The sequence below is a fragment of the Gracilinanus agilis genome, chromosome 1 (genome assembly GCF_016433145.1).
Source record: "Gracilinanus agilis isolate LMUSP501 chromosome 1, AgileGrace, whole genome shotgun sequence".
NCBI classification, from domain to species: Eukaryota; Metazoa; Chordata; class Mammalia; order Didelphimorphia; family Didelphidae; genus Gracilinanus; species Gracilinanus agilis.
Genome location: NC_058130.1, coordinates 255,978,287 through 256,004,783, shown reverse-complemented (window position 1 = coordinate 256,004,783; position 26,497 = coordinate 255,978,287). Strand labels below are relative to the sequence as shown.

At 43.3% G+C, this 26,497-nt stretch overlaps 2 protein-coding genes across 5 annotated transcripts in view; one reads left to right on the top strand and one right to left on the bottom strand.

The window, feature by feature from the left end:
• The window catches only part of FAM83G (family with sequence similarity 83 member G), a 58,689-nt gene extending 45,952 nt beyond the window's left edge, over positions 1 to 12,737 (bottom strand). Inside the window, exon 1 of the mRNA XM_044661232.1 lies at positions 12,219 to 12,737. Within this exon, the coding sequence (XP_044517167.1) occupies positions 12,219 to 12,737 (519 nt within the window). The remainder of the gene's footprint in view (positions 1 to 12,218) is intronic.
• The window catches only part of SLC5A10 (solute carrier family 5 member 10), a 182,577-nt gene that overhangs the window by 115,374 nt on the left and 40,706 nt on the right, over positions 1 to 26,497 (top strand). For 3 of the 4 annotated variants that reach the window (XM_044661261.1, XM_044661251.1, XM_044661244.1), the window contains one exon: positions 23,251 to 23,358. The exons of the other annotated variant lie outside the window; for it this stretch is intronic. In XM_044661261.1, the coding sequence (XP_044517196.1) occupies positions 23,251 to 23,358 (108 nt within the window). The remainder of the gene's footprint in view (positions 1 to 23,250; positions 23,359 to 26,497) is intronic. 4 annotated transcript variants of the gene reach the window in all.

Here is a 26,497-nt window from a genome sequence, read left to right as displayed (position 1 = left end):
ACCACTAAAGAGCCAGGCAACTACCAAACAATCAGTCAACAAATATTTGTTAAGCAACTATTCTATGTCAGACACTGTGCTAAGCAACTTAACAACCAGGACTTAGATCTGGGCATCTTGCCTCAGTTTCCTCACCAGTCTGATGCTACACTGGAATCTTTTTTCCTCACTGTGGCGTCAGAAGGATTAACAAGACAATGTCTGGCTGGGGTTATAGAAACACTCTTGTAGCAGCTTTTGTGATTGTCCCAAGGTGAGTGACAGGAGAAGCTAGGTGCTGTGGAAGGTGCTAAAAGCATGCTACTGTCAGCATAAAAGAGGAAGACTCTTCAGTCACTCCCCAAACCAGTTTACCCCACCCCCTAGGCCTCATAAGGCAATTCATCCACCCAAGAGGCACAAAACAAGAAATGCTAATCTAACAGTTAGTGGAATAGTCAGCAAGAGCCCTAATGAGAATAGTCCTCCCAGGGATGGACTGGCCCCACCTTTTTGGGGGGGAGAGGAGGGTAGGCAAGGCTGGGAATCCCTGAGAGAGAAAGTTTCCCTTTTATCAGGGTTGGGATCCTTAAAAATTATATATTGGCCATTTGGCGGCTCAGTAGATAGAAAGCCAGTCTGGAGCTGGAAGGTCCTGGGTTCAAATATGACTTCAGATACTTTCTAGCTATAAGATACTAGGCAAGGGGGGCAGCTGGGTAGCTCAGTGGATTGAGAGTTGGGCCTAGAGACAGGAGGTCCTAGGTTCAAATCCAGCCTCAGACACTTCCTAGCTGTGTGACCCTGGGCAAGTCACTTGACCCCCATTGCCCACCCTTACCACTCTTCCACCTAGGAGCCAATGCACAGAAGTTAAGGGTTTAAAAAAAAAGATACTAGGCAAGTCACTTAATCCCATTTGCTTAGCCCTTACCACTCTTGTGCCTTGGAACTAAGACTTAATATTGACTCTAAGATAAAAGGTAAGGGTTAATATATATATATGTATATATATGTTATATATATATATACACACACACATATATTTATAATCCTCCTCCTACCCATTTTAAAATTGGAGTCCATGACTAAGACCTTGACCAATAATCCCAAATTAAAAGAATATTCCTAAAAACATCACCAACTTTCTGAGATCAAGACTTAAGTTTCATTAAAAACAATTACAATTAATTACTGGACTACACTAGGACCAGTGTAGGCAGTATAATAAAGTCCTAGATTTGGAATCATAAAAACCCGAGTTTAAACCTTGGCTCAAAACATTTTACTGGCTATATGGCACAGGGCTAATCACTTAACCTTTTGGCCTCAGTTTCTTCATTTATAATATGGGTATAATAACATCTATTTCACAGACCGTTGTTAGAATCAAATGAAGCAACATGTAAAGTGCTTTGTAAACCTTAAGTTACCATAACATTGAAAGCTATTAGTAGTAATCGTAATGATGATGACATCATAGTAACAATCATGATATGATATTCCCAAAGATTGTTCTGTGTCATTGCTAAATTCATCTTGTAGATTAGATGTGACTTGTAGGACTAGACACTGGCTGAAATGGGTTCTTGGTCACTGATTCAGTGCAAGGGAATAGAAAGGGAGACCTTAAGCAAATTCCTGGTTTTATTTAGTTCTGAGATAAGCAGCATAGTCCATTCAGTATAGAACAGGAATACCAAAAATAAATAAATAAAAAGCAATCTTGTCTGTAAAATGTTCTGAGTTTCTTAAAGACAACCACAAGATAAGATAAGGGCTCAGTGATTGATAGCAGAGCCACTCTTGTGAGAAAGGTCATCAGGCAAAAATGTTGGGGAAAGAGGGAGATTAGGGGCCTAGGCAGGGAGGGCAACCTCTGAAGGATCCCATCTGACTACAAGTCCAAGGCCTGGAACTATTTTCACCCCAGCCCCCACTGAAAGCCTTACGTGAGGCTGGCCTTAGAGCTGAGAAGAGCCTGGAGTTACTGATGCAGGCAGCTCTCAGGCAGACCTGATGTCCCAGGCCCTTGGGGAGCCAGGCTCCACCACTGGGAGAATCCCACAATTGTCGGCGGTACATGGCTGCTGTAAGTGGGGCTCAGACTCTCAAAGCATAGACACACAAAAATAACTGCTCAACTAAAGGAATAGGACTGGCTTTGTGAGACTGCCAGACCTGGATTGCTCCTGTGCAGGGGACCAGAAGGCCACCTCCTTGTCACATACTTGTTAGACAGCCCAACAAGCTACCACATCACATACAACATTAAAACACTAGCAGGCCTGTGGCTGGTGTATATCTTAAGTAAATGTTGACTTTTCTGCCACCCCACCCAGCCCTGAAAAGCTTGAAAGCTAAATTTACAGTGGAGTTAAAGATATTATGAGCACAAAGTTATGGTAATAATAATCACAATAACTCACATTTATATAATACTTTAAGGTTTACAAAGTCCCTTCTTTGTGAAAGAGATAGCATAAATTATTATCTCCCTTTTACAGATGCAGGGACCAAGAGATTAGCTAACTTGCCCAGTTAGTAACTTAAGCTGGCAGTCAGTCAATATTTATTAAGTGTTAACTATACCCTAAGCCACAAAAACCCAGGTCCAATACTTTGGGTCCAATATTTATTCACCATGTCCAATTGTCTGTGTGATGGCACCACAGAATCTCTGAGTTGGATATCCAAAGGTCATCTAACTCAGCGTGCCCCTGAATAGGAATTACCTCTCTGGAGCCTCCCTAAGAAGTGGTCAGGCATTCAGCCTCTGCTTAAAGACTTTCAGCCACAGATAAGCTATTCTCTTCTGAAGCCCATTCCGCTATTGGACAGTGGTAACTCTTTGATACACCTAGTGATACTGCCGACTTCCTGCTTCCCAGGAAAGACTGGCTGTCAAAGTCGATGCCAGAAATTCAGAGAGCTGTCTTCTTGCTGATGGCTGAAACAGGAAGTGAACTTGTACAGTGAGTGGGATTCCCAATTTGGCTCTCTCTCATCTTTGCCACTGGCCTAACTCCACCCTTGGAACCCTTTCATTACCTCACTGGGAGAGGTATAGCCTGCCTCCTGGCTTCTATTTAACTGGAGAACCCACATTCTGAGTATGCTTTCCAGAAGAGAGAAGAGAAATCCATTCTCAAGGAAATAGTTGAAAGGCAGTACAGTGCAGTGGACAGACCAACAGCTTTAGAAGTAGAGGACCTGAGTTCAAATCCCAGCTCTTCCACTTACTATCTTTATGACTTGGACAAGATATTTCTCCTCAATGGACCTCACTTTTCTCCATCTGTAAAATGACTATAAGAATTCTAAGGTTCCTTCTAGCTCAAAAATTTTGAATCTAGATTGGAGAATTGAAAAATGGAGAACTGGGCTGAGTGGTATACTAAGTCTGGCCAAACAGGAAACCCTTTGCGTAGTATAACCTGAGGCAGGCTAGCCAGGGTGTCTTGCTCCAAAATCTCCCTTTTTCTGCTGGATACAGTATCTGAAATTGTACTACCAGCTTGAAAGTAAGTTTTGATAGTAGTTAGGGATTTTAACCTGAAGAAGTCTTGGAATCCTTCCAAGGGAGGCTTAATATTCAAAAGAGGATCAAATTTATTTTGTATGGATATTGGGGCTAAGATTAGGACCAATACGTGAAAGTTATGAAGTATGGGTTGCCTTGAGATAAGCTAAGCTGTCTCAGGAGACAATGAATTCTTCGCCGCTGTGTTTTAAAGCAGAAGATGAATAAACTACTTGTTAGGACTATTTTAAAAGAGTTCCATCTGTGTTATAGAAAGTTAGACTAAATGATCTTTTGTTTTGTTCAGCAGAGTCCAACTCTTTGTGACCCCCATGGATCATAGCACGACAATACTGTCCATGGAGTTTTCTCAGCAAAGATACTATAATAGTTTGCTATTTCCTTCTAGATTAAGGCTGAGGTTAAGTTATTTGCCGGAGTCACACAGCTAGTAAGCATCTGAAAGCAGGTCTTTCTGACTTCAGGCCCAGCACTCCATTCACTAAGCCATTTTAGCTGCCTCCTAAATGATCTCGAAAGTTCAATAATTCTAAGGCTTTGAGTTTTTCAGGTTTCTCCTCTCAAAACACAAATTCCTCAGCACACCTAATGTTTTCAGTCATTATTGACTACAACCTTAAATTAACCTTTAAGATTCCTCCTAACCTGTGTAATTAGGGCAGGGACCATGAAGTAGAGTAGAAACCTCACTAGTTTACTTAGGAAGGCATAGGAAGCCCCACACCTCTATATTTCTTGGTTCTCCATATATGGGTGTTTTTTTTTTCCTAACCCTTACCTCTTTCTTAGTATCAATTCCAAGACAGAAGGGCAAGGGCTAGGAAAACAGGGTTAAGTGACTTGCCCACAGTCACATAGCTAGGAAGTGTATTAGATCAGATTTGAACCCAGGTCCTCCCAACTCCAGGCCTAGTGCTCTATCCATTATGCCACCTGGCTGCCCCCATAGATGTATTTATTGGATTGGCCTGGGAAGATGGCTGGCAGTGGAGGAAAGACTCCAGAGAGAGGTACATCAAGCACTTCCTATGGCCCTATGTCCACCTGATCAGGTAGTCATGCTCTTGAGTTGTGTGACTCTACTTCTGGCTGCTTCTCACCTGGCAATCCTTCCTTCTCTGCACCCACCCGCCCCCTGCCCTCAACGCCTGATCAGAGAGGCTGATACCCTGGCGACAAGCTTGGGTTGGAAAGAGTTGGTCAAATGAGTTCCATTCTTTTTCATTTTGAGCACCTTGAGAGGGCCAGCTTTGAGGTCAGGAAGACCCCAGTGGGAAGAGGATAGAGGGGAGAGAGGCAGCAAATCTTGCTTCTAATGTATACTAGCCCTGTACCATGGAGAAGTCACCCTTTCAATGTTCCAAGGCTACTAGCTAAGGCTATAAATGATAGCAGAATTGGACATCTACTTTCTAAACAAGTACTAAAGTGATGATTAAAAAAACAACACCACACAGGACAGGACCCCTGACCCACCAAAAAGTCCTGGGGATGTAGGACTTGTTCTTCCTGCAGATAGCTCTCTACAGACGTCTTGCTCCCCTTGTTCCCCAAATGCTATCTTGGGAGCACCAGGATCAGGGAGCAATTCACGATAAGAATGAAGTCACCAGAGCCCTGGCTAACACAAGTTTTTACTCCAGGTCACAGGCTCAGAACTGGAGGGATTCTTAGACACCTAGACCAATTCTAAGCTTACAGATAAGGAAACTGAGGCCCAGGGGTCCTGTAGGCCATAAGTGGTAAAAGTGGGATCTGAACTGCTTTCTGATTCCAAATCTGGCACTCTTTCCACTGAACCATAATGCAAGGACATTATCTCCTTCAGTCTCAATAACAGCAGGCATCCTGGTGACAGCCAGTGTTAAAGCTCTCAGTTATTGCTTCAGAGTCAAGACAAACACCGCTAGGATGGGAAGCTTAGTGATCCATTGAGGCCTGCCAATAAATATCCATCTATAATCCCAGGTCAGTTGTCTTTGATTAGTTGATCCTTGTTGGGAGGGGAAGCCTTATTAAACAAAATTGACTGTCCCCAAATGAAGGACTAATCTCAGGCTTTTGTGGTGACACCTACACATTTGCTTTGATTGAGCAACCACACAGTGAAGAAGCCATATGAGGCTAGGTTCTAAAACAGGACTAGAGGCTGCTTTGTAAGCACCTCTGAGATCATGCTCAAGAGGTTGGGAAGAGGGAAATAATTATCATGGGGTGAGGAAAGAAGAAGTTTGAAAATTTCAGACCTCATTTTGGGACAGAGTAGGAAATCCTTCTGGAAAGCCAAGAAAGACAAAGGGAAATGAGCAGAACATGTGGTTTCTATCTGCATTTTTGTCTCTGAACCTTTGCTTACTCTTTTCCCCTTGCCAGAAAAGTTCCCCTTTCTTCAAATCTCATTCTTCAAGGCCCAGGTGAAGTCTCACCTCCTTCACCAACCTAGCATAGTGTGTTCTCTTCCATATCTTAAGTTACAAGCAATATCAGAAGACTGTAAAGAGGACAGGAATATTAAAGATCTTTAACCCTTTCATTTTACATATTAGAAAACAGGTCCTTGTAATTGGTCCAAGGTCTCAGAGCCAGGATTCAAAACCAGGTCTTTCGATTTCAAATCTAGTAGGGCCTTTTGACTCCCAGAAACTGCCTCACAGTCCACTCCACTCTCCATAGCATTGTATCATATATTGTTTCATATACTGTCCCAGTGGCATCATTTGGGACACTCTGATGTGGGCTTTGCTTGTGGGCATCAGTTGATTGGTTGGCTGGATGGAGGATAATACACTCTACAGTTTTATGATCTTAGAAATCCACGGGTTGAAGCAGAAACTTGACTGATGAAATAATGGATATTAACAGGGAGTCTTCCTCAGAGGGTGTCAATGGAGAATGACTCCAGAAACCCATATGGCTCTTATTTGTGCTGATTCCTTATTATTATTTCCTGTGAGCTTCCAGAGAGCAGGGAGCTGTTTTCCAGTACCCTCTAAAGCAGTGGGAAAGGGGCTCGGCACAGAATGAGAGAGCTCAATAAATAAAGGAACATCCCTTCTAACAAACATCCTTAACCATGGCAAATGAAACAAGGTTACAAGAGTAGTGAGTTCCATGGAAACAATATTATGAGTAGGAATGTATGCTTAGGGAAATAATTGTGTTTGGTTGGGGATGGAGGGGAAGCATTAAACTTTTATCTCTACTGACCTCTTTGGGATGATAAGCTGAATAACCTTTTACTGCTTTAGTTATAATGTATGAATGAAGGTATTGTGAAACAACATTGATTGGGATGATATTATGCTGGGCTGTGCCTATGGGGGTTGGTTGGTTGGTGAAGGATAGACTAGATGAAGGATAAGACAGTTTGTAGATTTATGATGGTAGAAACTCATAGAAACTTGGTGGATAGAATAATAATGAATATTTTCAGGAAGCTAGCATGCATCATCTTCCCCAAATAGACTATAAGCCCCCAAGGAGCAGGGTATGTTGTCTTCATTTTTACCTTTCCGCATAACTGCTAAGTGAAGAGATATATGGCCTGACCTAATTTTTCTGCCTTCACCTCTCTCGGCTGGGGTGTACCCCTTCCATAACCATTCCAGTCATTAGCTCTCTATTGCTGAGGTTTATTTGCAAAGCCCTTGTAGCCATGCACCCATATCTCCCTGAGGCTTCTGAGGAAGCTGGAACCTCTGAGCAAGGCTCTGTTGTCTTCCAACATGAAACAACATGCCACATAGTAAGGGGATGTCACCCAGAATGCTGCTGGAATTTCCAGCTGCTGTAGGTAAAAATCCAACAGGTTCTTCCCTGATAAATCATGGTTTCATAATCCTAGAGTCCTAGAGGAAAGGTGGGGCAGGAGTGGTGGGGAGATGAGGGGAGACTGTGGAAGAGCAATAGAGTTAAAAACAAAAGCCAAAAACCTAGAACCAAGTACTCATATCCTTGACCCAGAAGGAATGACTATGATCCTGTGCCTCCACTCCAACCCAAACCCTGAGTAGACACAAAAATCCAGAGTCTTCCAGGCATTCAGAAAGCTCATGGCTTCTCTTACTATGGAAAAGTCAAAATATTGGAACCAGAAAGTACTTTATAGAGGATCTAATCCAATCCCTTCAATTTCCAGAGAACACTGAAGCCCAGAGAGATAAAGTGATTTGTCTATTGTCGCACAATGAACTAGTGGCAGAGACTCATGTTTCCTGATTCCCAGTCTTTTGCCCTTTCAAAAAAACCAAGATTCATTCTTTTTAGCTAGCTACTGGCTTCTTGGTAAGGAGGGACCCCACAGTAGCTCCCGGTGGAGAGATATCTACTTTTTCACCACCTAGTAAGGATTAGGAATATTACATCATTCCTAACAGTTACATCACATCCTTGTCCTTGTAGATGGATGGAGAGGGGGAAAGGCTTAACTTTACTGCTGTCAGGGTAAAGCGCATCAGGCCACATTGGAGCTACTCAGAGGTTATGAGTCACTCCCTTCCCTAAGCAGCAGCAGCTCATCCAAACACAGGTACCTAGGAAGGGAAGTGAGCCACTTGAGTGGGGGTGGGGGTGGTCAAGAGACCTCAGAACCCTGAAACACACACGCCTCCAGAACTAGCCCCAAAGGGGTACAGGAATCCCGACACCACAGGGGGACTTCCTTGGCTCAGATGGAGCCAGCATCCCAGCCTCTTCTACTAATTAGGAGAATACTGGGTGTGGAAAGAAGGGTGAGGCCAGGACCTGATGATTCAGGTGATGGAAACCAAGCTGAGGGGAAGAGATAAGAACTAGAGAGCATGTCAGGAGGTAGGATGTCAGCTTCAGGGTTCTGGCAAAGACCCAGAGCCCTATGAGAATGTACTCTGTCAGCATTCATCAGCGTCTCTGGACCTTACAGCACCTTTCCGCTGACAATCACCAAACCCTGAGATCAGCCCTCATAACTTAGTGGGTAAGGAAATGCACACTTCTACTTACAGATGCTTTAGGGATGGTTCTTAGGAAGGGAGGACAGGACTTTATCCTTCGATTTGAAAAAGGCTATTCCTGGGTCCAAAAGTATCAGACCACACTGCTTGCTGACCATTTCAAAACTGACAAGAGCCTGCTAGCAGATGAGAAAATGAGCAGGGTGCTAAACCACTGAGAACCCATCTTTTCTCAGCCACATCACTGAGTGATAGAACCTTTTCTTCCCATAAAGTCTCAAGTGTCTTCTGCCAACAGAGACCTGAATAGCCTACCTGGCCCCCCTCCATGTCTGAAGACAATTTCAATCTTTGTCCCCCTGTTGTGCCCGCACAAAGACTAGATACCTGTCATCTCTCTGGAGCTCAGTGCTGGTGCCAGCCAGGTTACAACTACTCTGGTCACCTGGATAGGACAGAAATAAGTTGTCACCTAGAAAGCTGCTACCTAAGGTGGCCTCCCACAGGGCCTCAGGCTTCCTCTATCTGGCTCCATCATTTCTATGTCTGTCTGTCTGGGAGAGATTAGGACTCTCTGAATTCAGTTCCCACAGGACTGAGTTTTGGTCCTGATGCTGCCCCAGCCATGAAACCACTGCTAACTGAGAGGAGAGGCCCCTGGGTTCCTAAGCTGTCCTTAATAGAATGCAGGTGTGGAATTTCCAGGTCAGATTACTCCTTTGGCTTTTAGACTTGGTGAAAAATTAATGCCAGTCATTCTGAATCTGAACAATACTCACAGCAGGGCTCCTAGGAAGGAAGAAGCATAGTTCAGTGAGAGCACTGGATTTGAAGTCAGAGAATTGAGTCCAAATCCCAGCTCTGCTTACTACTTAGGAGATGCTGAATAAGTCAGTTTACCTCTCTGGGTCTCAGTTTCCTTATCTATAAAATGGGGTAGGGGATAGGGACTAGGCGAATTTTAGGGTCTCTTCTGGTTCCAAATCTATGATTCTATGAACATCCAACTGGTTACAAACCAGGAAAGGGAACTAGCAATCCCTGATCCAACACCTTCCACTCATCCAGCCCAGAGTTTCCTCTAGATCTAGCTTTCCTATCATGAGACAGAGCTAAAAATAACAATGGCATCTCAGCTCTGAGGCTATCAGAAGAGTCTAAGAGAATTCATAGAATCATGGAATTAGAAGGTTCCTTAGAGGTCATACTGGCATTGCCCTTTCTCCTCTGCCTAGTACCTAATACAATACTTCACCCCTTCACCCTTAGATCAGAAGTCAAAGTTAAGAAAGACAACCCCCATTTCTGCCTTTTGCTGCTTATTTGGGGGGCCTTTTACCACTCAATATTGGGGGGAAAGGGAAGGTGAAAGAAAGGCCCATCAATATTCACAAGGAGGAATGCACAAAATCACAAACTATGGTACTCCAAGGAAAAGAGGTTGGAGCAAAAGATCAAAATGAGGTTTTGCTGAGAGAAGCCTCAGTACTCTTAGGCTGCCCTTGAATGATAGGGGGAAATGAGTCAAATGAGTTCTTCTAACTTTTATGCTTCAGATTCTCTTTCTTTCCCCCAATTCAAAAGACAGAGAATTGAAAAGCCTAGCTGTGGCAGACATAAACTCAGGGCAAGGTTATCCTTTTCTCATCTGCTTCTGATCTGCTGCTGTCCCCAAACCTCAGACCCAAAACATAGCACCTTCACCCCTGAGTAAACTAATTGGCCCGTGGCCCAAAGATGGTTTATTAGTGAATGCAACCTAGAGGCAACAGAGCTCTATGCTTAAGATAACACTAATCTCTAAGGAGCACTAGGATACAGCAGAAAGAACACTAGATTGGCATCAGGAAATACGGGTTCAAATTCCCATTTTGCCAAATAATACTTGTGTAACCTTCTATGAACCTTAGTTTGCTCATATGTAAAAATAAAGGGAGTGGGAGCAGCTGGGTGGTACAATGGCTAGAGAGCCAGGCCTAAAGATGGAAGGTCCTGGGTTCAAATTTTACCCAGCTGTGTGACCCTGGGCAAGTCCCTTAACCCCAATTGCTGGGTCCTTACTGCCTTACAGCCTTGGATCTGATACACAGAATCTCTTAAGACAAAAGGTAAGGGGTTTTAAAGAAAAACTTAAAAATAAATAAATAAAAGGAGTGGGTTGGGTGATCTTGAGAGCTCTACCAGCTTTCATTCCTATGATTCTAAGTGCAGATGTGATCAAAACAGCAGCTAATTTATAGTCAATCAAGGCTGAAGCAAGACCTGTTTTAAGTGGTGTGCCCTGTTTAATAGCTTGAGGACAATGTTGAGGGTTAACACACACATTTTAAAGTGTAAGACAGGCTCTGAAAGCCACTCAATATCTTCCACTGACCTAAAAATAAAACAAAAAACTCAGAGCTTGACTGTAGGAGTTTGTGTTTTGAGCTGAATAGTTATTAGTAAATTGAAAGGAAGCATTATCAGCTTCATGCTCCACCTCCTTGCCTGCAAAGGTGGAGCCAAAGTATCACTCTGGTTCCTTTCTACTCTAAGATTCTACAAAGATTCACCCTAAATATTTTTCGCTAAATTCTCCAGTCTTCCTACTGGGCAACCTGCTACCCTTGTCAAGGCTTCATTTCAGGAAATGAAACACATTAGCCTACCCGTGCCAAGTCACCACCAAATACCCTGGCTCCAGAAGGAGAGCCAGGAAATCTAATCCACATCTTAACGTTCACTCAACCAGAAACAGAGGACCAGAGAAGTCAAATGACTTCCTCAGATCACACAGCCCTGATAAGGCAGAGTGTGAACTTGACCCTAGATCTCCCAATCCCTTTAGGCCAATATACCAGTTTTTCTAAGTCTGAAGTGCCCATCTACTTTAGCATCAAAAGGGATGGGATCATATATTTTCCAACTGTCTGTTGGTGTCTAAATCACACGATCAGGAACTTGATAAGGAAATTTCTAAGCTCCAAATCCTAGATCCAGACCCAACTGCGATATGAGTCATGCTCACGCCCACCCTGGTCTCACCAGACACTCATCTGCGTAGGCAGGAGCTTCCTACCATTCACTACGTCATAGAGGTACATGTACATACACATACACACACATCCTGGCCGCTGCCTAAAGGCAAAATATATCCAGCTTCTGAATTCAGTAAGTTTCCTTGGAAAGCAAGAGAAAACTGATCGGAAGATATTTGAAAAAGCATCCTTGGCATCTTAATGCAAAAGGGGAGTAGGTAACAGTTCAAAACAGTCAGTTCAAACATAATATGATTCTCCATCATTTTTGTCTGACTACTAAGCATCCATTCCCTCTGACTTCAATATCTTTATGTCTCTCCTCTCCCCAATGTCCTGAAACCGGAGAGCACATCCTAATGTCTCCTAAACTGTAAGAAAACATTTTTCTTGGTGACACATAGTAAAATCCAGGACTTCTCTCTTCCCTGAAAGGCAACTGGGTGACACAGTGGACAGAATACTGAGCATGGAATCAAGAAGTCAATTCAAAATTGGTCTCAAATTGCTGTGTGACCCTGGGCAAGTCATACCTCTGTCTCAGTTTCTTCATCTGTAAAACAGAGATAAGAATAGCACCTATTTCCCAAGGTTGCTGTGGGGATCAAATGAGATATCTGTAAAGCTCTTTGCAAATCTTAAAGCTATATAAATATATAGCTATAAATATAAAAGTCTATACATACATATATGCTAGCTATTATTCCCCTTCCCTCACCCTCAGGAGGTTTCCCCATCCCTGTTCACCTTCTGTGCCTGGTGGATCATCTTCCTGACCACCTCCTTGATGTGGGCTTGTCCATCAATGGGGGGTTGCATGTACACACTGGCACGGGTTACCCCTCTGTAGGCAATGGTATCAGGCCAACCAAGGTCCAGCTGCGGGATAGAGCGGTCTGACTTCTGTGGCCAGTACTCCAAGGAGGGGACTAGGTCAGCGTCAGCATCAGCATCAGCATCTCCCTCTCCATTCTCTTCTTTATCATGGTGCTCAGGGCCCTCCTTGGGCCCCCTTTGTTCCCGAAGATTCTCAGACCCTGGGTCGTAGACTTCAATTGTCTCCAGGATCTTCTTGAGCTCCAACTCAGACAAGAAGTCCCGGATATTCTCCTTCTTGAGAACTTCATAGAAGGCCTCGGGGCCCCTGGCCACCAGGGCCTCAAGGGCCAGCCTCTGCTCTTCACTATAGAAGAATTCGGGTTTAGACTCGCTAGAACGCCAGTTCACGTGGCTGTCGTCCAGACACTGCACCTGGGAATACGCCATGGCTATGCCAGGGGCACATATACTGGTCAAGTCAGGACGGAAGAAAGAAGGGGTGGTTGGGGATGGCGCAAAAAGTTACACTGAGCGAAGGAATGAGAGGTTCAGACTTCTGGTCTAGGGGACTTCCCAAGGACCAAAGGCGTTCTTCTCTCCCCTTCCTTTCTGGCTCCTCGGGTCCTGAGCTCGGATGCCCCAGCAGTGGTCCAGCAGGACAGGTGGTGATTGGCACGCACAGACTTCACCAGTACTCTGCCCATAGGGAACCTGGATGGGGAAAGAGGCGGAGAGAATGAATAAAGGCAGCCCAGGACAGAGAGGTTGGCTTGGGAGGTCAAATGACTCAGAAATCTAAGGGGCTTCTAGGTGACGGTGGCCGGAAGCTAGTCTTCTCCCTTCCTCCGGCCTTCTCTTTCCTCCCTTCCCCCAACACCAATAAAACCCCCAACAATAAGCCTGGGAGCCAGCATGGCCTGTGCACGGATCTCCAAGCACTGCAAAGTGCTGGGAAGTCTGTGGATGAGGTGAGAGGTGGAGCTGGGTAAGAGGGCTGTCTCGGTCGCCTCTGGGTGGGTAGGAGGAGGGGAAGGTAGGTAGTGGGGTTTCCAATTTACCCCGGCTCTCTCCAGCAACCTGGAACCCAGTGGCCAGCCGGCCGGGAGGGCGGGCGGAGGGGAGGTAGAGCTGAGCTGACCAGGTAAAGCGGCGAAAATGACAAGCAGGAGGGGACGAGTCGGAAGCAGCCGGGAGGGGAGGGGCGAGAGGAGAGAGCCGCGTGAGTCATGGCCCCGCCCGGCCCCACCTGCGAAGGGGGAGGGGCGGATCACGTGCAAGGATGGACCCGCCCCCTCGGGCCGCGCTCTGCGCGCCTTCAGGTGCGTCTGGATCGGATCGGAGAGCGGAGGACCCAGGAAGTTGAATCATCCTCTGCACCTCCCGAGGTCTCCGAGCTCCCGGGGGAGCGGGAAGGGAGAGGCCGAGGGCCCGTGTTCTCGAAACCCACGGGGATTCGTTCGCCTGAAACCTCCCAATTTCCTGCCCAGCTCCCCCGCTGTCCCTCCCGAGGATTCTCGATTTCTCCCTCCCTCCTCACAAATCTTCGGGGAGAGAACCTGATGTGGCTTTTGCGAATTTGACAAATCCCACCTCTTATGAGAAGCCTTCCCAGACCATGACCAACCAGCCAACTGTGCTTAATCTCTGCACCGCACAGTCTAGGGCTTCTTGTACCTTTCGGGGATTAATTTTAGACCTGGGAAGGAGTTTATAATTGAACCTCTCTGAGCCTCAGTTTTCTCGTCTGAATATTCCAAAACGGTGGCATGTTAGATGAAGAAACTGGGGCCCAGAGAGAGGGAGTGACAAAATCAAAATTATACAATATGACAGGGGTAGCAGGCAGAACCAAGATTAGGCTGCAGTGGTTCAAAGTCTCCCTCCAGGATTCTCCTCTATTCCACAGCTCTATTGGTTTGTGTTATTTTTCCCAATTATAAACTTAAGGTCTTTCAATCTTGGCACTCTCTCAGGGTCTAGCGGAGGGCCAGATGCGGAGCCTCAATAGAGATTTATTCTACTGTTTTCACTAATTCTCAATGATGGAGCTGTTAGCCAATACTTGGGTTTGTTTTTTTATGTGCAATGTGTAACATCTTAATGTAGTACTAAGATCTTACGTGTAGGAGATGCTGGCAGCTACGACTGAGATTGCTGAAAACTACATACAAAATTACATACACTATGAATATAATTTTTTAAACTGCCTCTTAAGGGATGGGAAAAGGAATTTATATATAAGAGTATTTCATTGCCTAATGTTAATTATACAAATTCTTAAAGTGCACTTATGTTTAACTTTTTTTAAAAAACCGTTTGGAAGCAAGAAAAAAGACATCTTCCTCTTCAGGGTCCTGTCCTTGCAATGGTGTTTGCTTTCTAGATGACTCTAGGCAAGTTGTTTCTCCTCTCTGTCTCTGTTTCCTTATCTGTAAAATGAGAGGGTTGGTCCAAATGATCTTTGTGGTCTTTTGCAGCCCTAGATCCACAATGCTATTTTTCTATCGAAATTAAAGTGGCATAATTGAAAGGAGAGTGGCCTTCAAGTTGGGAAACCTGGCTCCAAACCATGTTTTTGTAACTGGCAGACCACTTACCCCCACCACAGTTTATTTGTAAAAATAGAGATTTGATTATTAGATTGAATGATGCTTAAGGTCCCTCCAACTCTGAAGTTTTATAGTACCCAGGATAGAATGCTGGGCCTGGAATCAGGAAGAGCTGAGTTCAAATCCAGCCTCTGACCATTAATAGCTGTGTGAGCCTGGACAAGTCACTTGACCCCCATTGCCTAGCCCTTACCACCCTTCTGCCTTGGAGCCAATATACAATTTTGATTCTGAGATTGGTAGGGTGTTTTTTTTTTTTTTAATGAGCTAGAGATGGAAATGGTAAGTCATTCCACTAAGCCAAGAAAACCCCAAAAGGAGTCAAAAGAATTGGACATGTCTGGGGGGGGGAAGGACTAAACAACTGGGGTGCTTCATACTTCCCTCATCCTTATTATTCTAATATTCTTCACACAAGGGAAGCTGGGTCCCTGATGGGGGGCTCTGAAGTCCATCATTTTAGGGGGAGCAGATCCTTGGGGTGGGTCCTCTGAGGACAGGCCTAAGTGAAGCTTGTCCTCAGCTTCAGAACAAGCTCAGCTACCTGGACAGCAGCCTTGGCGTCCCTGGAGCTTGGGGGCCCTGGGTTATGGGGTGGTGCAGCTGCCACATCTGATGGCCAAAGCCTCCTTTAAACAGCTACCTGGGCAGGGAGGGGTTTAATTGGCCAGAGCCTTAGAAAAGCCCATTAAAAATGGACCTGCTCTTTGGGCTGCCCCTCCTCAGCCTAATGACAAAGCTAGTTTGGAAGGAGACATTGAACTATATAGGTGATGAGGTTGCAAGCTTCAAGAGAGCAGGGACCATCTTACCTCCCAGCTCCTCCTGACATGGGGCCCAGCCCAAAGATTCAAGAAGTGAATTGATTGATGGGTTTGGAAATTTGGTGAATAAGCAGTATAATAAGCAATGGAAGAAGTACTGGGCTAGAAGGCAGGAGTCCTGGATGCTTACCCCAGTTTTTGCCACTGTCTGATGGGTTGACCTTGGTCAAGAAATTTTCCTCCCTGGGCCTCAGTTTCTGAATCTGTAAAATGGAGTAGGGGAGGGGAATTAAATGTTGTCTTAGATGTTTGGACTTGATTGATTTAACATTGGGATTCTACTTATTTATTTAGGAGTCTTAGGGGTAGGTGGATGGGCAAGGGAAAATTGGATTGATCACACTCCCTAGAAGTGGATGGCAACTGCCAGTGATTTTGCTATTTTCCTCCCTTACTCAGAAAAGTGAAAAAAATCTGGGTTTGTGTTTGGTTGCCCCTTTGGGAAGTGTGACCCTTAATAGAAGGCAGAATGAGTTTAGGCTATTATAGAAAGTAGCATATGCCACTTGAGGGAAATAAAATCCATATATATATACACACACACACCTCCCACTACCACCATCCCAAGAATCTGTGCCAACAAGGAAGAACAGAAAAACAGAAAGTGAGGGATAAAAAAAGGGAAAAGGAAGGGACAGGTAGGGTCTAGTTCTTGACTTCTTATAAATCCCAGCTAAAATCCCATCTTCTACAGGAAGCTATTCCCAATTCCACTAATTCTAATGCTTTCTCTCTATTGATTATATTCAATTTATCCTGCATATAATTCGTTCACACATAACCTGTTTGCTTGGTGTCGCTCCTGTTTGTGAGCTCCTTAAGAGCAAGAGGTTATCTTTTTTTCCCCTCATATCCTAGAGCTTAGCACAATGCCAGGTACATAGCAGGTGCTTAATAAATGTTTATTGACTGCCTGCCTGAAATGAAGCAAAGTTCTGGATTGGGATTCTCAGTCTAGGACTCTAAAGCCTTGGGATCTAGCCCCTGTAAAGCCACTAATTGACTATGCAATCTTGAGTAATCTCTTTCTCTAAGCAACTACCTCATCTGTAGAAATAGAGATTTGGATTTGATCTTGAAGGTCCTTTTCCAGTTCTAAATGATGTCATCCCTTCAAGCCCTAAAATGCTATGAATCATTTATATTCAGTCTTCCTTCCTGGGAGCAGCTAAAGAGAATGTTAGAACTTAAAATTGGAAATTGGAATCAGAAGACCTGTATTCAAATCCTAGCTCTGCCTAAGGGTTCATAGACAAGTTATTTCATCTTGCTGAGCCTCAGTTTCCTTATCTGTATAACAAGGGGGGCTAGACTAGATAATCTCAAAAGTTTCTTCCAGCCTGAAATCTGTGATTCTAAATTAGATATGGGCAGCGAGGTGGTGTAGTAGATAGAGCTCTAGGCCTAGAGCCAGGAAGACTTGAGTTCAAATCCAACCTCAGATACTTACTGGATATGTGTCCCTGGCCAAGTCACCTAACACAATCTGCCTCAGTTTCTTCATCTGTAAAATGAGCTGGAGAAGGAAATGGCAAACCACTCCAGTATCTCTGCGAAGAAAACTCCCAAAATGGATCTCAAAGAGTCAAACACAACTGAAATGACTGAAAGACAACAACAAAATTAGGCTTGAAGATACCAGGCAAGGTGGGCTATTTCTAATCCTGGACTGCTAGACTATGAATAGGTGAAGCAGGCCCAGTGGAGCCTTTACCATGTATAATAGTTATATCTAAGCATCATTTTCTAGCTGTTATGGAATTTCCACGTTTGAGTTTCAAGGTTTCTTTTACCACAAAGGGGAAACTTGCTCACCAATGGGATTGCGACCAAGACCCTTAAAAGTAGTGCAGAGGAAACATCCAAGTTCAGATTCTACCTCTCTTGTTTTGTACCTATGTGACCTTGAGCAAGTCACTTAACCACTCTAGGCCTTGAATTCCTCAGTGTAATTAGGGAGTTGAAAAACAGGTGACTTTCAAAGTCTCTTCTTGTCCTAAATTTATAATCATTTATGATCCTAAGTATCTGGGTCATTCATGGAGGTGGAAATGGAGTAGATAGAGGTGGTTTCTTGACTCAAGTGATCAGTTCAAGATTAAGGCTAGGCCATCTGGTCTGATTCATATCAGAAAGGAATCCCTGTTATACTTGACAAGTACTTGCATATCCAGTTCACTGAAGAGCTCTAATGACAGAACCCATTACTTCTCAAAATAACTTCTTCCAATTTTGGACAATTCTAATTGTTAAGAAGGTGTTCATGATATCCAACCTAAATTTCCCTCTTTGAAGGGTTTCCTGACATCCAATCTAAATTTCCTTCTTTACATCTTTTACCCATTGCCTCTAGGACAAACAAATCTAATCCATTTCCCATGCAACAACCTTTCAAATAGATGAACACAGCTACAATGTCCACCCTGAGACTTCTCTTTTCCAGGTTAAACATCCCCATTTCTTTCAATTGCTCCTGATATGACATGGATTCAAAGCTCTTTCCCAACCTGGTTACTCTCCAGTTTACCGGTGTACCTAAACTGAGGTACCAAGATGGTCTGAAATGCAAGAGACTCAATTAGTGTCCTGGCCTCCTAGAAATGTGCTTGGCCTGCCCCCCTAGTCAGAGCCCATTCTTCTCTTGATTCTAACCTTAGGACCAAGCAAGTCACCTCCTTCCTTCCCTCTTGAATGGGTCCTGCACTGGGAGTTTCCATGTTTGGATCCATCTGTTTATTATTATTTAAAAATGTAGGGTTTTTTCATTGTTCAGCAATAAATGCCCGGCACAAGAATAAAGGAGGCAGTGTTTTGTGCTAGGCATATTTTAATTGGTTGAATAAATAAATAAAAAAATTAATGACTTTGTGATTCTAAGCCAGATGCCCAATGACTCTTTGCTCCCTCTGAGGGAGGGTTGGGCCCAGTGAACACTATGAAACTGAGCCCGGCCCAGGGGGTTGGTTGTGTCCCAGTTAGGAGCTGTAATCAGCTGCCTCCACCCACTGAGCTAAGCTCAGGCACCTGGAACATGAAGGCTTGCTAAGTGATACACAGCACAGCTCTTGTTTACTGCTTCTCTAATAATGTGCCACACATACTCCACTTCCTTTCCTCCTTTCCCCAAGACATTCCACTCCTTTTTCTCCTTTTCCCTTCTCCTCCCTATTTCTACTTCCTTATCTCTTCCCTCTCCTCTGTCTCTTTTTCCCTCTCTCCTATCCCAAAAGGAAGAAATGAATGGTGGTTGTTGATTTGTGCCTGCATCATCTATAATACACAATTTGTCCCTTAATCACAATTCCAATCTCTGTTATGCTTTCCAAAATCCCAGATCCAATTCTTAGTTCGGGGAGGGGAGAACACATTTACTTTTTTTCTTTCATCTAACCCACAATATATACCCAAAGTGAGGGCCAGAGAAGGTGATCAGGGGAATGGAATAAGTGTCAAATATGTGCTAAGTACTCCAACAAGTGCTTTTTACAAATACTATCTTCATTTGCTCCTTACAATTCTTCAAGGTAGGTCCAATTCCACTTTGTAGTTAAAAAAAACTGAGGCAAACAAAGGTTAAGTGACTTGCTCAGGGTCACACAGCTAGTAAATATTTGAAACCTAATTGAAACTCGAATCTTCCTTATTCCAGGCCTACTTCTCTATTCATTGTACCATCAGCTGTTCCTAGGACAGACTTTCTGATTGACTTTTAAAAAATAATTTTGATGCCTTTTGTTTTTACATCACTTGAATTTCTCCCTGTATCCTCCTCTTTCCTGGAGAGTTATATCACAAAGAATTTAAAAAAAAAAAAGGAAGAAAAGAAAAACCCAATTAACAAAACCAATCAATACCTTTTTTAAAATTCAAAAATATAAAGTGTTCCACATCCAAATTCATTTGGTTGAAGCCAAGCTTTTGCTCCTCAATTTCAGCCCTGACTATAACTTTAAAAAATATGATTAGGGGGCAGCTGGGTAGCTCAGTGGAGTGAGAGTCAGGCCTAGAGGCAGGAGGTCCTAGGTTCAGCCACTTCCCAGCTGTGTGACCCTGGGCAAGTCACTTGACCCCCATTGCCCACCCTTACCAATCTTCCACCTATGAGACAATACACCGAAGTACAAGGGTTTAAAAAAAATATGATTAATGATTTTAGAAGTCATTTATCTCCCTTTATTTGAGTCTGGTTATTTTTCTTGTTTATCAGAACCCCTTCCTGTATGGTTCACCTTCTTTCCCTTTACCATGGGAAAGAGCTCTGCCTTGTTTAGTGGAGTCTGAAGAGAGGGAAAAGAGTTGAAGGAATGGGAAGGTCAGACATTCTATAATCAGCCTATTTACTTCCCATACTGCCAGATGGCTGTAGTGAGAGACTGAAGAAGTCTTAGGAGACTGAAGAAGTCAACAAACTGTGAGTTGATCAAAAGCATCATCTTTGCTTATGGAGGATTCTCCAGCCAGCAGGGTTTGCTTTGAGTTGTGTCACAGTCTGAGGATATTTTGAACAGAGATATTCTCCCAAATAATTCTCAAAGTCAATACAAAGTTATTGAACACCTGCTGTACAGGAGGCTCTATGTCAATTATTGTGGGTTTTCTGTTGAATTGTGGGTGAATAGTCATAGATCTAGAGATAGAAGTCTGTCTAGTTAAACCCCCTCATTTTATAAACCAAGAAACTAAGACCCAGAGAGATTAAGTGATTTACTCAACAAAGTCACACAGGAAGCAAGTATAAGAGGTAGGATTTAGAAAACATGTCTTCTGATTCTCATCAGTGCTCTTTCCTCCGTACCACACTACCTCTTAATGAGTAAGATGCAGTCTTGACCTCAGTGGTCGAAAGCTCTTTTGGAAGGCACAAGATGCCTACATCTGAAACAGTTAAGAAATAATATAAGGCAGGGCATGATTGAATGACCAATGAGTGACACGGACAATTAGTACTGTAAGAGTTCAGAAGAGGGAGATCACTTTCAATTGAGATTAAAGTTCAGGGTAGGCTTCATGCAAAAGAAGGAGTTGACCTTAAAGAATGGGTAGGCTTTGGATAGATAAAAGAATTGGAAGAAAGCTAATTTGGGTTCAGGAATTGCATGAGTGAAGGAAAAGAGTGTGAGAAAAGCATGTACAAATTGATAGATCTGAACCTAAAAAAGTGCCTTTGCCAGAAGAGTTGTTCATCCTTCATTTTTCAAGAGGATCAGTGACATCACAGGTAATGACTTGCATGTGAATTGGATTTAAGTGTGCTGCTTTTAAAAGAAGATCCTAAAGAGTGTGGCTTGAGAATTCATAAATGTTGAATTGAATTGTTGAATTGGATAGTTCCAGTTTTAATCAAATGGAATCAAATTTCAAGTGTAGAATTTTGGACACCGTGGCAAATTGGCAGGTAAGATATGCTGGGGGCCTTCCTTGTGTCCATCACTTCTAATAATGGAGAAGACAGCCTGGCCTGATTCACCTTTCTATAGCCCATCTCCACTCTATGACCCTTGACTAGGGTCATTTTGGTAGGACTTGGTCTGTGGACAGAGAACACAATAAAGTCCTAAGTCCCAAAACCCACTAAACAAGGCAAGGAGAGGATAGATCCTGACTCCAGGAGCTCTATAAGGACAAGAACATCTAAGATGAGAGGAGAAACAAATGGATTAATAGTTGGGTGGCTTGAATGAGAAGATTCAAATGCATAGTTCACAACTTTTCAAATGGAGGGCATGAGGCAGATCATTCATTGGCTTTACACTTCTATTACCTTATTTATGTAAATAGCAGTAGGCTTAGAAAGTTGACTAATAATTATGACTACAAAACACTTTTCAGATGGAAAGTATAGCCTAAGCAAAAATTCATAACAAGGGAAGTCTTCTCCTTCTCCTTTTCTTTTTCCTCCTCCTCTTTCTTTTCCTACCCCCTACTCCTTCCTCCCTTCTCCTCCTTCCTCTTCCTCTCCCTTCTCCTCCTCCCCCCTCCCCTTCTGTCTTACAATTCATACTAAGTATTGGTTCCAAAGAGAAGAGTGGTAAGGGCTAGCAGTGATGGGCAAACTACAGCCCATGTGGGCCAGATGCGGCACTTCTCCTTCATAATCTTTCAGTCATTAATAGGGCTTAGTATCACAAAAAATACAAGAATTTTGTAAAATGTGTCATTGTTATTTTTAAATAAATTGTATTGGCCCACTTAAAGTTTTTTTTTTCCTTTCCTTTGGCCCCCTCTTTAAAAAGTTTGCCTATCACTGCCTAGACAATTGGAGTTAAGTGACTTGCCCAGGGTCATACAATGTAGAAGTATCTGAGGTCAGATTTGAACCCAGGATTTCCCATCTCCATGCCTACCTTTTGAGATATGTTAACTAATGCAGCTAAAGATCTCATGTACTGGCACCTGCCAGAAATGTCTGGACCAAATGCTCCTTATCCATAGCCTTCAGATCTCCACAAGGACTAGGGCTAACCCTCTCCCTTCTCCCATCCTCATTTTATTCCTTTGTCAAATGGGAAGGATTCTATTCCTCCTTGCAGGGAAGATTATTTGACCTCCCCAAGTCCCCTTGATGCTTATTTGTGCAAGGAAGTTTGGCTCACTTTTAAGCCCCAAGGTTATTGTGTGGACATTTGGTTTTTGCTGAGCCACATACCCAGACCACAAGAATCTCCACAAAGCTTTACCGATTATGAAGCCTCAAACAATCCCTGCTTTATGAGGGATTTCTCTTGTCCCTTGTAATCCTTTTCAGTTTGCATTATTGGTTGACATTTATAATACTTTGATGGTGTCACAAGATTAGAGACTTTTTTTTATGAGTGATGTCTTGTGGCAACATTGGGGAAAAAAACTTAGCATTATCCTCCTTAACTGGCAGATTTTTTTTTTTTTTACCAGCGTCACAGCATAACCATGATAGGAACAGAGTTAGGGTCTCTGATCCTTACCTTTCAGAGGTTTAATTTATCTACTCTCCCACCCACCTTAATTTATAGCATTAGGATCAGACTTGGCCAAGTAGCCATGACCTATGCATTGCCTCTAGGTTGAAGTTGAGGCAGTCACAGTAGCCTGAGCCCCTGAAAACTTCAACATGTTACCTGGCCTCTTGAAGACTTTCTCTCCTTGCTTTGGGGAGGCTTACTTACCTTTCCTTAGAAAGAATTCCGAATCTCTCCTTCAGGCTTCTACTACTAGTCTAGCATGAATGACAATGCTACAGCCTCAACAGGTTGTGCATGGATGAAGTGCCATTTTTTTTTCTAGGTTGGGGTGGGCCAACTTAGTCTACCAAGACCTTGGGAAGAGACAAAAGAAAATTGATCTGAGAGAGAGATAAAGAGATAAGCAAGTGAGGGAAGAAAGGTGGTAGAAAAGTGAGAGGTAAATTGGATTCACACCTTCTGAGATGAAAATGATTATGGTAGAAACAAGGACAGTCCCTGGATCAAGGACACTATTTTGGGAGCAGAACCTTGCCATGGGATAAGCTCTCTCTCTCTCTAATTCTCTCCCCACTACTTTGTTTTTCAGATGATGTGGGCTGTGTGGTGACATCTGAATGCCTGAGGGCCTGTGGGACCGAAGTGGGCTGCTCCAACATCGCTTACCCCAAACTAGTGATGGAGTTGATGCCCATGGGTAAGGCGGCCACAGGAGAATCCAGCCAAGCAAGCCAGGCCAGTCAGCTCAGCACCTAATTGTTTTGTGGCCTGGGTGGAGCTGAGGCTATGCTTCCCCTGTGTAAGAGTCTCACCCATAGAGACTGTCCCAACAGTCCAGCCAAGCCATTGGCCAAGTCTCCTAAATGTCTCTAGTTTAAAATATTTCCAATGGCTGGCCAGGACATTATTATTGCTTCTCCTTATCAGTGGTTTCCAAACTTTTTTGGCCTACTGTCCCCTTTCCAGAAAAAATATTACTTAGTGCCCCCTGGAAATTATGAAACTATTTATTGAACTCAGAATAGAATGTAATACAAAAAAAGTGTGGCCATCACCGCCTTCCTGGATCGCTGCAGCACCCACCAGGGGATGGTAGTGCCCACTTTGGGAATTGATGCCTTAGATCATAGCTTGCTGAGAAGTAGAGAAGCTAACTTTGGCCCTGGCCTTTGCCTCGGATTGTTTATTTGGATTTCAGTTGGGAAGAGCTGCTCAGGCAGCTATTGCTCTCTGGCAGTGGTCTCCTTAGATTCCCCACAATACCTAGTTGGCCCCTGCTGCTAACCACTCTGGCACCCTTAGCTTTGATCTATGTAACCTGGTTTGGACCATTGACCCAATGGAAGGGAAAAGACCCGGTAGTCCAGCTCAGAGTCTAGACTTGTAATGTCACTTATTTAGTCAACAAGCATTTATTAGTACTTACTATGTGCCAGGCACTCTGCTAAATGCTGAGGGTAAAAAGAAAGCCTCCCTAAATGGTCTTTCGAAGTCCAGACTAATGTTGAGGGTGAGGAGATTATGTCTAGAAGGAGGGATGCCCTTCTTGGAGCTGGTCAGGGTCATTCTCAAGTTGGCTAGGCCATTAGTCAGAGTGACCAGGGGCTCAGATATCTGTTGTTTTCTTCCCACATTATACATATCCCCTAAGCTGCTGGGATCATCCCCTCTAGACTTTTTTTTTTTAAGCTGCAGATTTCAGCTTTATGTAAGGACAAACTTTAACAATTAGGGTTATTCAACAAGGAGACAGGTTGCCTCTTGACTATCACTGGAAATATTTCAGCAGAGCCTTGGTAATCATCCATCAGGGATGCTGCAGAGGGAAATGAGGCTAAATGAGTTCTAAGAGCCAGATGTTCTATGATTGTATATTCTAGGTATCAGTCTGGAGAGGCAGGATGGAATAGTGGGATGGAGACTAAAATTGGAGTGAGGAAGATCTGTGTTCAATTTCTGCCTCTGATACATACTAGCTGTGTGTTCCTAGGAAAATCACTTAGCCTCTCTCTCAGTGTCTCATGTAGTTCCCTAAATCCATTATATTCTAGTTACATCTAGTAAAATATAAGTTACATACTATATACTAAGATCATAGATTTAGGGCTGGAAGGGACATTAAAAACCATCTAGTCCAAATCCCTCATTTTATAGATAAGGTCTCAAGAAGTGAGTGATTTGATCAAGTTTCATTTTTGCATGAATAAAGAAAATTTCTACAAAAGTTCCCCATATTAATGAAATCATAGGTCTAGATCAGAAAAAAGGGGAGGGAAAAATCCATGTTATTATGAAGGATCTGACTCTGGGCATTCGGCTTTATCAATCCCAATTAGCTTCTAGTTCCTAGGCATTGGTCCTGGGTCCCTTCATCATGGCCTTAAGGGCTTTCTACTTTACAAATTAATGAACTTTCCTGATCTTTAAACCCCATCTAGAGGTCTGAACTTTCTTATTCCTGAATGCTTGGAGCATGCTTGACTCTTTGAACCCTAATTACCATTTCTCCTTTTTCTACCACTATTATTATAGCTAGATGTCCAATTTCCTCCCTCTTTCCCTTTTGTTCTATTTCTATACATATTTCAGACACCAAAAGTGAGAATTTATTGAATTTATTTATAACAGAAAAGAATATGCAAATGCAGAAACGATATACCAGGCATAAGCCTGTGGAAGGTTATTAGAAACCTAGATTCAAGTCAATTCAAAGCGTATTTATTAAAGACCCACTAGGTGTACAAAGGCAAAAAGGAAGCAGTTCCTGACTCCAAGGAGCTTACATTCTATTAAGGGTTGAGGGAAACAACACATGCACAGAGAATATACAAAAATAATCTGGTAAGGGAAGAGACAAGGGGAGAACACAAAAAAAGGATCTTTTCCTTCTCTGGAGGATACCTAACTTTTAACTTAATTGTTAACTGCAGTTCTCTAACCCTTTCTTGCCCTTCTAAATGAGAAACACATTCCTTGGCATCAGAAGAATTGTGAATCTTTCCTAGAATATCCTTAGATGATTTGGTGTTTGTCCCCATGAGTGCTCTGACTTCTTCACTGGTTTGTCCATCCCAAATTTACTCCAGAATTGGGAAGTCTTCATATTGTTGATGGACTTTGGGACTCTGATCATACTCTAACCCAGTAGTTCCGAAACTTTTTTGGCCTACTGCCCCCTTTCCAGAAAAAATATTATTTAGCACCCCCTGTCACATACTATCACCACCCCCTTACAATTATTCACCACCCCCAAATGCACCTGTGGCCATCACCACTCTCCTGGATAGCTGCAGCATCCACCAGGGGGAATCCCATTTTGGGAATCACTGCTCTAACCTAATCAGTTGCTTGAAAAGATAATTTCCAACTTTCTCAGTAAAATGAAAAAGAGAATAAGAACTAGAACATATAATTAAAGGCTTTCTACTCAATACCTTAGAAATATAACAACCCACAGAGCACACAAAGGCAAAGTAGTCTGTCATGTTCTTATCTCATATTCTATACTTGTAAATACATTGCCTCCCATCCTCTACCCCAGGGATGTTCTGAGGTTTCCTTGTACAAGGGAAAATTAGACCTTCCCCAGGATACTGGGAGAGGGAGGTATTTCCCCATCTTTCAGGTCTTTGCCCTTCTCTCCACTGTAGCTTGGGAGCTAATAACTTCTTCTGTTTCTACTTGCTACCATCTCCAATCTATTCTCCATATAGTTGCCAAATTAATATTCCTAAGGCATAGGTCGACCACATCAAATATCCTGCTTAGAGAAGCTCTGAGAGCTCCCTTTTGACCGTAGGATAAAATACAAGCTCCTTTATTTGGCATTTAAAGCC